This window comes from Camellia sinensis, chromosome 5 (assembly GCF_055761805.1).
Source record: "Camellia sinensis isolate YWXY chromosome 5, ASM5576180v1, whole genome shotgun sequence".
In the NCBI taxonomy this organism is placed as follows: Eukaryota; Viridiplantae; Streptophyta; class Magnoliopsida; order Ericales; family Theaceae; genus Camellia; species Camellia sinensis.
Genome location: NC_138965.1, coordinates 116,710,651 through 116,723,556, shown reverse-complemented (window position 1 = coordinate 116,723,556; position 12,906 = coordinate 116,710,651). Strand labels below are relative to the sequence as shown.

Below are 12,906 nucleotides of genomic sequence, written 5' to 3'. Positions count from 1 at the left end.
ACTCTTTTAGTGCACATAGCATGACTAAAGTATGTGATATCAGAGATGTGTCGATGACCCAACCATATTTCTATATGTATCATAATTTAATGGGTCTAACTAACATCATTCATACTTTATTTAACAATATACAATATATAAGTATTTTATCTATGTAGGCCCACTTACAAAAAATTCCTTATCAATTGTGGTCTATGATTAAACAGAAGTTGCCGATTTGGCAACCAAATTTCATTTGACCTTCCCAAACTATTCCCAAAATATCAATTAGATCCTAAACTCTAAACTCTAAATAAAGATTGAGGATTTAATTGATATTTTAGATATAATTTGTGGAATAAAATGAAATTTTAGTGCCACGTCAGAAACTTCCTTTTAATTATAAATGGCAGGTAATGAAGAGATAAAATTGATCAAAAATCAATTAAAATTGATATTCTTAAAAGAGTAGAAGTTGAATTAATTTTTAAATGATAATTTATGAGGGAAATGATATTTTCTCCACCTGATTTGAGACTGACGTTAACATTTTTTTGTGTGTATATTTTTTACAAGACAATAAGGGTAAGGGGCTACATTGAAGTAATGTGCAAAATTTAGGGATATAATTGATACAAATTAAAAATTAAGAACCAAAATAAAATAAGTTTGATACTTAAGGATGATTTGTATAATTATATATACAAATCCAGAACTTCAAAGTGATATTTTGAATGATTGAAATTTAATTCTACAAAAGTTGAAATTACAATAGTACTAAATTGAGGATAAAATAATATTAATAATCACTTTCAAAAAAATTTATTCTAAGATAATTCTCCCAAAATAGGATTTGGAGACATGTAAGAATAGAATATCTTCCCTAGCACCACAAATATGGCCTTGTTTGGCATGAGTTATTTTAGTTAAATTAGACAATAAAGAAAAATATATTAATTTAGTAAATAAGATAAAATATCAAATTCAAATTATAATTATAATTATTTTATTTTTTCTCTTACAATCATTAAATCAAATATAAAAAAATTAAACTTCATCTTAAATATAATTTTTTTTGTCAAATTAAAATATTTAAAATGTTAAAAGTCAAGTTAAATTAACTAATTCAATCGAGAACTAAACACACCCTATTTTTTTTCTCAGTAGCGATACATCTCTTAAAAATAGAACTCTAAACACATCTCTATACACTTGGCAACGGAAAAAAAAAGAAGACACAAATATCATTATCACTGTAGAGCCCACGAGCTTTACTATTAATATATATATGTATATATATATATTTTTTACCAAAGTTACCCGCCTCGTAGATTCTCTATATATGTATATAGAGAGAAAGAGAAGGGAAAAAAAAATCTTTTATAAATTTATTTAGCTAAAAAGTTGTGAAAAGTATAAGAAAATTAATTTTCTTGTGAAAAGTATAAAAAAAATCTTTTAATTTCTTTCTTTTCTTTCACTTTCACTTTCACTTTCAGTCAAATTTTCTTTCTAATCAATTGGAGTCTAAATAATTAGTAAGAAAGGGAGGAAAGTGCAGGAAAAAAGACATTGGCTATGAGATTTGGTCCAACACCAATCTCAATCAGAGATGACTCAAGCTTATTTAAAGTCAAAAGCAAAAATAATAATAATAATGATAATAATTAAGGACTTTATAAATTTTTTACACTTTTATTATTTATTTAAAAAAAATCAAAATTCATAACTTTCTTGATCAAAATAATTTGTATTTCTTCTAATTTTTACTTCTTTGCTTGACCCAAATCAACTAATATCCCTCTGATTCACACTTTTAACAAAAATAAAAATACAATCTACTAAAAAAATAGAATAAATGTCCATTACTAATATGTTTTGATAATTAATTGAAGAATGATAATGATTTTTTGTAACCATAATGAGTATTTTCATTGTGAAGGAAGATGAGGGAGAGGGGCACATAATTATTTGATTTTGATCCTCTAAGAGAGAGGGTAAAGTTCAACTTTTAAAATGTATATTGATAGAGAGAAGTACATGTTATTTTTGTTTTATTTGATGAGAGTGAAAAAAATAATTACAATAAATTTTTTTGGACATATAGTCAGAAAATTATTTTGTGATTTTGGATTAAACGGTTATTGTTAATTTTTTTTATCCAAAGTAATAAAAACGGTATTATACATGTCACTTTTTAAAGTGGCCATGGATTTTTTAAAAAATAAAGTGAAATTTACAAAATATAAAGATAATTTTACCCTTGTCTTCTCCAAACTTAAGATTAGATTAAGATGTTAATTAAAATATAATTAAGGATTGATCTAAAATATAATTAAATTAAAATAATAATTAAATAATAATTAAGGATTAATCTAAAATATAATTATATTAAAATTATATTAAGATGTTAGAAATTATAATAAATAATTAAATGTTTAGAATTATTTTTTAGTAAATTATAATTAAATTAAAAAGTTATGAATTACAATAAATAATTAAGAATTTAGAATTAATTGAGATTTTAAATATAATTAAATTAAAATTAGATTAAAAAGTTAGGAATCATAATAAATAATAAATAATTTATGATTAATTATAATTTAATTGAATTAATGTTAGAAATTATAAATATTATGTATGTGAGAGAAAAGAGAAAGAAAATAAAAATATATATACAAGATTTGAAAGTATTATAGTCATTTCACATTTGTAGTTAACGGGCAATATTTGAACCATAGGAAAATAAAGTAGTTTGGTCTCAAACTATGACGGAATAAAATAAAATTTTCACTTTGTAATATTTTGGATTAATTACAGCAAGACCCCCCTCAACTATTTGTGAGTGTCACTTTACTTCCTTCATCTATGAATCCATACATTTTAATATCCTCAATTATGAAAATGTATCACTTTTACCCTAAACTATCTTCAAAATGAGAGTATTTTTATTAATTTCATAATTGAGGGGATTAATATGTACACTAATAATTGAGGAGTCTTGGTATAATTAATCTAATTTTTTTTCTTATCTTAGTGTAATTAATCCAATTTTCAACGTATACAAAAAAACAGTCAAAAAGATTCTTTTCAATTCACTCTACTTTTTATACATATTTTCATAAAAAAATTAATACTTCATTTCTAAAATTAATAATTAAATTTATAAGCTTCTTCATTGATCTGTAAATATTATGTAAAACTTTCACTGACGTGTAATTTTTCCATATTTTAGTTAAAAAATAAAAAAATTATTAAAAAATTCACATCCTGAACTACGCCTAAACTGAGTTTTTGAATGTTTGCTTGGCGGTCTATATTTTATTTTAGGATAAATTATAAATACACATTTTGAGATTTTCTTAAAATACAAATTACCTCATATGATTTTAAAAATTACATCACGCCCTTCAAGTTTCTAATCACATAACAAATTACCTTTTTATTAATAAATTATTAAGTTAATTAACAATTTTTAATGATATCATAAATATATTTTAATTAATAATTCAAGTAATTTTATAATTATATAGAAGAACAAATAGAAATTTTATTCTTTTTGCTAATTCTGCTAAATAAAAATTTTGATAACAAAAAATTTATAATTTTCAAAATCACACGGAATAATTCATATTTTAAAAAAATTTCAACAGGTGCATTTGTAATTTATTCTTTATTTTATTAATATTTATTTTATGATTGGATTAAGGATAAATTGCAATACGACTTATTCCTGTAATTTTAAAAATTACATCCCTCCTTTTAAGTTTTTAATCACATAACAAATTATCTTTTTTTATTAATAAATTATCAAGTCAATTAACAGTTTTTAATAATATTAGAAATATAGTTTAATTAATAATTCAAGTAATTTTATTATTGTATAGAAGAGTAATTATAAATTTTATTTTCTCTGTTAATTATGTTAAATAAAATTTTTTAATAAAAAAATATTTATAATTTTTAAAATTATAAATAACAATTTATATTTTAAATAAATGTGTATATTTGTAATTTATCCTTTGGAGAAATTGGTGAGGAGAATTTTTGTGAACAAAGTCAACCTCCACGCGCCATAGAAAGAGAGTGGGACTGCAGGAGAGAGAGAGAGAGCATGAGCATGTGAAGTGGGGTCTGCAATGCAAGCCCCGTTCGGAGAAAAGCAGAAAATTATTTTATTTGTGGTGGAATGAATGATAGATCAGCAGAGCCTCATGTATGCCTCTGTTCGGTTTCTCATTGGTCCATCGCGTACGACTGATGGGACGTCTTTCAATATCGTACGGACCACTCCCTCCATTTTTAACAACTCATTTATGTTATTTTTATTTGGCTTAGGTAAATGAGTGTTTGGAAAGTGAGTCTTTTTTATAATTTTTTTAATTATAGAATATTATTGGAGAATTTTTTTTTATATTTGAAAAGATAATTGAATTTTTTTGTGGTTAGATGTAACATTTGTGAAAGAAAAAGTAAAATAATTATGAGGTTTGATGTGATATTTTGTTTAGATTTGTTTTTTTTTGATTTTATAACTAATTTGTCTTTTAGTAAAAAAAAAAAAAACTTAAAAATTAACTTCCCAAACATCCCCCTATAATTATTTATAAAAAGATAGTTAGTGAAAATATTATTAATGTGAGAATTATTAATGAAGAAATTAAATAGAAGTATGTTTAATTTGATGATAATAGGAAATGATTAATGATAAAATTATTAAATTATTTTTATGTAAAATAAATAAATAAATTATTTTTATATTAAAAAATTAAAATAAATATTAAAATAAACAGGTGCACTTAATATTTTTTTTTAATACATAAAATAGACTCAATCTTCTTCTTATTTTTCTAATCTTACTTAAAATCCAATCAAATTAATCTCCCCACTAAAGAAGATTGCTAAGTCCATTAAACTATTAATCTCTCCTCTCATTTCACCACCAAATCTATGGTAAATGAGACCCACAACCATGATAATCCATTTCAACCACTCAAATAGTGAATCAGAGCATCTCCAACGGTAGTAGGCATTTTACCTATCTGAATATTACTATAAAGTATATATTTTATTTTGCCTATCAACTGTTTTCTGTTTTTACTCCAACCATGCTCTTTATTTTAGCTATTTATCTAAATATTATTAATTTTATAGAATACCACGTCAACAACAAAGATGGAGGGAAATGATCCTAATGATTGAATACATTTTGCCTAGCGTTGAAGGCTAGCTACATGTAGCTAGTGAATATGAGTTGAGCCAAAATGCCTAATCATATGCCTAGTGCATTGGAATTGAAAAAAGTGAATCACACTAGGCATTTTAACTAACAAGTATTATATGCCTAGTGCATTGGAGATGCTCTCAAACAAGTACTCGCTTTTCATTTAATAACAACAACAAACATCTCCTCTTAGATTTAATTAAAAAAATAACAAATCAATGATGTTTTTGAAAAATAATTATAAATTTATAAATTTTAATTATTAAAATTATTTATTTTTCATAAATTTGTAATTTTTTTGACAAAGTACCATTATCTTATAATTTCCCTTTAATAAAAGGGGAAATTATCTTTAAGTGGTAATCTATAACAATTATTACACATTAGTTAAAAATTTATAATTTTAATTATTAATATTTACTATTTTTTTGTAATTATTGTCTTTTAAAATTTCACTGACAAGTTATTTCCCCTTAATAAAATTATAGAAATTATTATGTGATTTTAGAAATTTGTACAATTTTATTAAACGTAAGAAAAATTCAGTGTAATTAGAAATTAATTTAAAATTTTATTAAACCGAGGAAGGTCAATGTATTTTATCTTTTTTTTTAAAGTAGTTTTTTTTTGGGGGGGGATAAATTACACTAATCATTCTTAATGTAAAAGAAAAAATTACAATAAGTTCTATAAATTAATATTATTGTACTAATCTTTTTTTAGTTTAGTTAAAGGTTATTTTGGGTATGATTTATAAGTTATTTTTATTACTTATTACAAAAAGACGTATAAAAAGTAAAGAGATGATATATGATAGAAATAAACTAATAAGTCAATAAGAAACTTATTTTTATTGTCCCCAAAATGCAAATAGTGTATTGTTTTGGGAATTAGCTATTTTTGTTAGTTTTTTTAATTTTTTATGAAAAGACATACAAAAAAAGTAAAAAAGAATAATTGACGTTTTGATAGTGATTTTTTATCTATATAAGGCCTCGTTTGGGAGTAAGTTACTTTAGTAACTTTTTGATTTTCTAACTAGAATATAAGGTAAAAAAAAATTAGTATATCTGGATTGAATTTTCAACCTTTTATGAAAAAATGTGCAAAAAGTAGAGATAAATTTTTATTTTTTTATTTTTTTAAATATATAATTGATTTGTTTTTTTGACTTTTTTAGTAATTTTTTTACTTTTAAACTAAAATTAAAAGTTTCCAAACGAGGCCTAAGTGATTGCCAAACCAATCTTTAAAGTATACATTTCAGTGTGATAAAGATGTTCGCATCATTTTTTCCCCCCCAATATATATGACTGATCAATTACTCAATAAAATGAATTAAAATTATGTGGATTAAAACTTTGAAAGTACTCATTATAATTGTGCTAATTTAAAGGGACTCGATATGTATATATATATATACATATTTGAATTGGAAAAAAAATGGATAGAAGAGGAAGAGGTCAAGGAAGTCATGGTGGATGGATTCTGGTGCTCAAGCAGAGAGGAAGATATGGAAGTCAAGGTGGATGGAGGAGGGAATCGAAAGCAAGGATAGTCACAGTATTTGTGGATGATTTACCAGACTCAATGAACCCAAAGAAGTTATTTGATATGTTCAGGAAATTTGGTGTGGTCAAAGATGTCTTCATATCGCAAAAGAGGAGAAAATTGAGAAATACCAGATTTGCTTTTGTTAGGTACGATTGTACAGTGACAGTTGAAGTAGCAGTGCCGAAGGCAAATGGAGTATGGGTGAATGATAAGAAAATAGAAGTGAAGCATGTAGATTATGGTAAGGAGAAGAGTGAAGCAAAAGGTTATCGTAAACCCATGACAAAAAGCCCATTTACTAATAGAAAAGGAGTTAACAGTGTTTGGAAACCAATAACAGGTCAGAGATCTTATGTAGAGGTAGCAAAGACCATTACAACCAGGGGAGGAGGAACTGTTACAGTGAAGGCAGGAGAACTAGGAAATGGGTGGGTTTATGATAGTGTAGTGGTTCGTCTCAAGCCATCGTATGCCAATATTAGCTTAAAAATAAAACTGTAGATAAGAGGTCTAAAGGATGTATCGGTGAGAAGTGGAGGGGGAAGAGATGTGGTGTTATCATTTAACTCCAAAGAAGAAAGAAGTGCTAAGCTAGAGACTATAAAGGAGTGGATAAATGATTAGTGTGAAGAGATAATTGAGTGGGAACCTTGTTTATGGGTTCAGCAAGAACATAGGGTATGGTTAAGCTGCTATGGGATACCATTGAATTTATGGAATAGGACTACCCTAAATAGAATTGGTAATATCTGGGGGGAAATTATTTGTCTTGAGGGAGATATGTGTAATCCGGAGTCATTTGTTAGTGGAAAAGTTCAAATAGTGACCACATGTATGGAGCCAATCAATAAGGTTATTAATCTGGAATGCAAAGGAATATCCTATCCAGTTAGAGTATGTGAGCACCAGATTGTCATAACAAAAACCATTGTGAGCAAATACAGTTGCAAAAAGAAGCATGAAGGGTTTAAGGAAGGTAGTTCGAATACCAATGAACAGCAGGGAGAATGGGAGAAAGACAGAGAGGAGGAAGATGATGATGACAGGGATGAAGAGTCAGCAGTTAAGCTAGAACAGATAGTGGAGGTGTCAAGAAAGGATTTGCCAGGTGGGAAAAGACTTAGAAATGAGGAGGATATGGAGATGTCTTGGAGAAGTGAAACGTTTGTTGCAGAGTCGGCTGAGTCTATGGGGAATGAGTCTGAGGCTGGGGCAGAAAGATTAATGGCGGTTATTGGGAGGCCAATTAACCGTTATAATAGGGAATGTCAAAAGAGTGATAATTATGCTCCCACGCATGGGTTTGTAAAAAGTATAAATGGCTAAAGTGTTCAGAAACCTGGGGTGGAATTGGAGGTGGTGTTGGGCCCTAGCCCAAAATGGGAGCAAAGAGGTGGGCTTGAAAGTAAGAAGAGTGGACTGGAGGTAGTGAGTGCTGAGGTACTTTGTGGGCCTGAAAGGTTAGTTGGGCCTGTTCTGATTAATTCAAATTTATCCCAGACCCAGGAGGTTGAAGTGTGTTCAAAGTTAGAATTACAGAGAAAAAAAGAAAAGGTGAAAGTGAGAAAACAAGTAATAGGAAAGAAGCATGAATTTCTAAGCAAGGGGTATTTGGAACTTGCAAGGATGTATGGACAAAAAGGAGCTTCATCAAGTAAACCAGGTCCAAAAGGGGCAATTTGGAGAGCAATAGCTGCAGCAATCTCTCTCTCAGCATCAGCTGAGAATGAAAAAGATAGAGTGAGGTATGTACTCAATGAAGCTCAAGCAACGTTACAAATTAGGAAAAGCTTGGGGATAAATTGTAAGGGCAAAGAAGAAGAAGCTGTGTCCAAAATTCTGAAGCTTGAAGAAAATGACAGAGAAAGCATAAGAGGGGAAAGCAATGCTGCTGTATAAGGTGCAGTATTTAAGGGGTGGTGTAAAGTGTATTGAGTTTTTCAATGAAGCTATTATCATGGATTGTTAGAGGGTTGGTTAGGAAAGAGAAAAGAAGCAAAATTAGACGTATTTTGAAAGATAAAGGAGTAAATATTGCATTGTTTCAGGAAACAAAGAAAGCATTCATTTCATAAGAGGGGGTGAGGGTGTTGTGGAGTAAAGAAATGATGGATTTTATGTCAGTAGATTCTGAAGGAGCAGCTGGTGGTCTACTATGCATATGGGATACAGGAGTCATTCAGATTTCAGGTTATTGTAGCTGTAGAACATATATCCTTCTGTCAAGTACTTTATTTTACTCATTTGAATGTGTTAATTCTAAATATATATGCACCAAATGAAGTGGGAAATAGGGGAAAGTTTTGGGATAATTTGGTGAAGCTTAAAGAGGAGTTCCCTGAACCCTGGTGCATAGGGGGGAATTTTAATGAAGTTAGGACCATTGAAGAGAGAAGGGGATGCTCTAGAAGGGATAAGGGTATGAAAGAGCTAAATGACTTTATTGATAAAAGTGAGGTTAATGATTTACTGTTACTAGGAAGAAGGTATACCTGGTGTAATTCAAGGGAATGGGAAAAATAGAGCAGAATTGACAGGGTGTTAGTTGATCCCAAATGGTTAGAAATGTTCAACCTCAAGTTATGGGAGCTACCTAGATTAATTTCTGACCATTGCCCTTTACTCATGATGGAAGATAGTAGAGATTGGGGCCTTAGGCCTTTTCGGTTCTTAAATGCATGGTCATTACATCCTTATTTTCTATCTTTTGTGGAGATGTGGTGGAAGGAGCACAAAGAAGAGGGTTGGGCTGGTTTTAAACTCTTTAGTAAAATGAAGTGATTGGAGCTTGCACTAAGACATTGGAACAGTGAAGTGTTTGGGAATGTAAACACTAAACTGAAGAAAGCTGAGGAAGAGTTACATGAGATTGATCTTGTTGTTGAGGTAAGGGATCTTGAAAAAGTCAAAAAAGTAAAAAGAAGAGAGGTTATAGAGGAGGTGTGGAGGCTCAATAGAATGATGGAGTGGATGTGGTTACAAAAATCAAGACTTAATTGGGATTTAAAGGGGGATAGTAATCCCAGATATTTCCATGTCATGGTGAAATGTAGACAAGGGAGGAATGAGATCAACTCAATAACTATTGGTGATGGAATTATTGAAGAACCAGTCAGAGTTAAGCAGGAGGAACAAGCCTTTTTTCAAAGACATTACTCAGAGGACTGGAAATCAAGACTTGCACTAGGAGGGACTTTCAAGTTAGTAAGCAGTAGTCTATTCTTTAATGGGCTTGAGGCTGAGCTTTCAAAGGCAGAGATAAAAGTTGCTGTATATGATTGGGTATGTAGTGGCAGCATTCTTCATGACTGAATAGCTACTGTGATCTGTGTGTTGCACTGGTCTGAATGGTGACTTCTCCAACTTCTCCAGGTTTTGCTGTCAAATAGGATCAGTAGATGGGTACCTTGTTTTGGCTGGTGTTGTATGAATTGGTTGGTGGTCTGAATTTCTTGGTCAGAATTGGCTGCCGCTGTTCTGTGACCTGATTCTGGTGCTGGTCTGTAGGTGGTGATTGAGAGGAACACATTAGAATGGACTCTTCTTTTTGGTTTGCTAATGCACTAATACTTGGTGTGATGCTGCTAAGCTATTGGTGGTTGTTCTGCTGCTATTGCGGCTGCAGAGTGGCAGTTGTTGCTGCTGATTTGTTTCTACTACGAAGGCCTGTTTCATGAATCTGTCGCTTAGAATCATATGTTGCAATATTGGATAGATGATGCCAACCCCAATCATCTGCTGGTCTGCTGCTGATAGCTAGGTGGTAATTATAGATGAATTGGTCTGCTCTGCCCTGCTGGAATTCTTTTGGGGGTTGCATGGTGAATTGGGGGTTGAGTTTTTGGGGTCTTTATTTTATTTCTGGGCATGGTCTCTCACCATCCCTTTGTGGTTGAGCTCGCAGATAATTGGGCTTTCTTCTCGGTGCCAACCTAGTTGGGATTGGGTTGTTAGCTTTGATGCGCTTCTGCTCTTCCACCTCTTTATTGATGTTCAACTCATATGTATGTGTATGTTTTTGTCATCAATAAAGTTCTCCTTTGTTGATCAAAAAAAAAAAAAAAAAAAAGCTGCTGTATATGATTGTGATGGGAACAAGGCTCCAGGCCCAGATGGCTTCAATTTGGCATGCATTCAAAAGATGTGGAAAGTAATGAAGAAGGAGGTGATCAATTTCATGAGAGAGTTTCATAGAAATAGAAGGCTTGTAAGAGGGATTAATAGCTCTTTTATCACTTTAGTGCCTAAAAAAGAAAATCCAGTAGGCTTATTAGATTATAGGCCTATTAGCTTGGTGGGTTCATTATATAAGATCTTATCCAAAGTGTTCTCCTCCAGGATGAAGGCAGTGCTGTCCCACATTATCAGTGAAAACCAATCAACATTCTTAGGAGGTAGGAATATTCTAGATGGTGTGCTGGTAGAAAATGAGGTGGTGGATGGGTGGAAGAAAGCTAGAAAAAAGGGATTGATCATAAAGTTAGATTTTGAGAAGACCTATGACTCAGTGAATTGGGAGTTCTTGTTTTCCATGTTGTCAAATTTTTGGTTTTGGTGATAAGTGGGTTGAATGGATCAAGGAATGTATTACTTCAGCTAGAATTTTTGTGCTTATCAATGGTTCTCCAACTGGAGAATTTAGTCCACAAAGAGGTCTTAGACAAGGGGACCCGTTGTCTCATTTTCTGTTCAATATAGCAGCAAAGGGTTTAAGTTTATTGTTGTCTAGAGCTCTTGAATTGGAAATAATAAAAGGGGTGAAGATTGGTTCAGGTAGTGTGGGTCTAACTCACTTACAATTTGCAGATGACTTAATATTATTTTGTAAACTTGATTTAGTTGAAGTAAGAAACTTGAAAAGGATATTGAGGTGTTTTGAAGTTCTTTTAGGATTGAAGATCAATTATCATAAAAGTATAGTATATGGAGTGGGTGTGCAAGATGAGTTAATGAATGAATATGCCTCGGTGCTTAATTGTAAGGTGAAAAGCTTGCCATTTCACCTCTAGGGGCTAATCTGAGTAGGAAATCAACATGGAGACCTGTTTTGGGTAAAGTTAGAAGCAAATTAGTAGGCTAGAAGAGGAGATTGGTCTCATTTGCTGGAAGGCTTACCTTAATAAAATCTGTAATGTCTTCCATACCTTTGTATTATTTGTCTTTGTATAGCAAGAGAGTTTGAAAAAATTCAGGTAGCATTCCTCTGGGGTGGGTCTGAGTTGAGAAAGAAATTACATCTAGTTCATTGGAAGGAAGTATCAAAACCAATGGAGCAAGGGGGTCTGGGGGATAGGAGAGTGTTGGAGATTAACAATTGTCTCCTATTAAAATGGTGGTGGACGTTTGGTACTGAGTCTGATGCATTGTGGAGAAGAGTAATCTGCTGTAAGTATAAGGTTGATGAGGGTAATTGGATGCCTAAAATCAATTCCAGTAGTAGTAGTTTAAAAATTTGAAAGGACATTGTAGATGGCTGTAATCAAAACAGCAGTTTGGTGAGGTTTTTCTTGGCTAACTGTAAGATAAAAGTTGGTAATGGTCATAGAGTGAAGTTCTGGTGTGACAAATGGTGTGCAAATTTGTGTCTTAAGGAGGAATTCCCACTCCTTCATAGATTGGCTATTAATAAGGGAGAATCTTTAAATTCAATGATGGTAAGGAAGGTGAATGCAGGTCAGTGGGTGTTCCAGTTTAGAAGGGAGCTTTATGACTGGGAAATGGTGGAGGTTTCTAGATTGCTAACTCTATTAGAGACAGCCCCTTCAACAAGGTCAGATGTAAAGGATGCACTAGTATGGGTTGCCTCAAAATCTAGTAGTTTTTCAGTCTCCTCTCTGTACAAAAATCTAGCAGCTGGTTATGGTAATAAATGTCCAACAAGTAAGTTGGTGTGGGTGAAGTATATTCCCCCTAGAGTTCAATTCTTTGGTTGGTTGGCTTGCTTGGAAGGGCAGATTGAAGACTACAGATTTCCTTCTACGTATTGGTGTTCTTGCTGATAACACTTCGGCTCTATGCATTTTTTGCAAATTAGAGGAAGAGTCACTTAACCATGTGTCATTGCATTGCCCAGTGGCATGGAGAGTTTGGACATAAATTTTAAAGTGATGGGAGGTGCAAGGTGTACTACCAGGCTCGATGGAGTCACT

At 31.1% G+C, this 12,906-nt stretch overlaps 1 protein-coding gene across 1 annotated transcript; it reads left to right on the top strand.

The window, feature by feature from the left end:
• Positions 1-10,898: 10,898 nt before the first annotated feature.
• On the top strand, positions 10,899-12,756 carry LOC145791633 (uncharacterized). The gene is made up of 4 exons (XM_082872014.1): positions 10,899-11,264; positions 11,338-11,530; positions 11,927-12,142; positions 12,227-12,756. Exons 1-4 carry the CDS (start codon positions 10,899-10,901, stop codon positions 12,754-12,756), a joined length of 1,305 nt encoding a protein of 434 aa, XP_082728140.1.
• The last annotated feature ends 150 nt before the right edge of the window (positions 12,757-12,906 follow it).

Excerpts from the sequence above, each read along its gene's own strand:
- LOC145791633 (XM_082872014.1), top strand. The coding sequence starts at position 10,899 with ATGTGGAAAGTAATGAAGAAGGAGGTGATCAATTTCATGAGAGAGTTT. Across the intron at positions 11,265-11,337 it reads TTGAGAAGACCTATGACTCA|GAATGTATTACTTCAGCTAG; the intron begins GTGAATTGGGAG and ends GAATGGATCAAG. Across the intron at positions 12,143-12,226 it reads GTGGAGAAGAGTAATCTGCT|ATGGCTGTAATCAAAACAGC; the intron begins GTAAGTATAAGG and ends AGGACATTGTAG.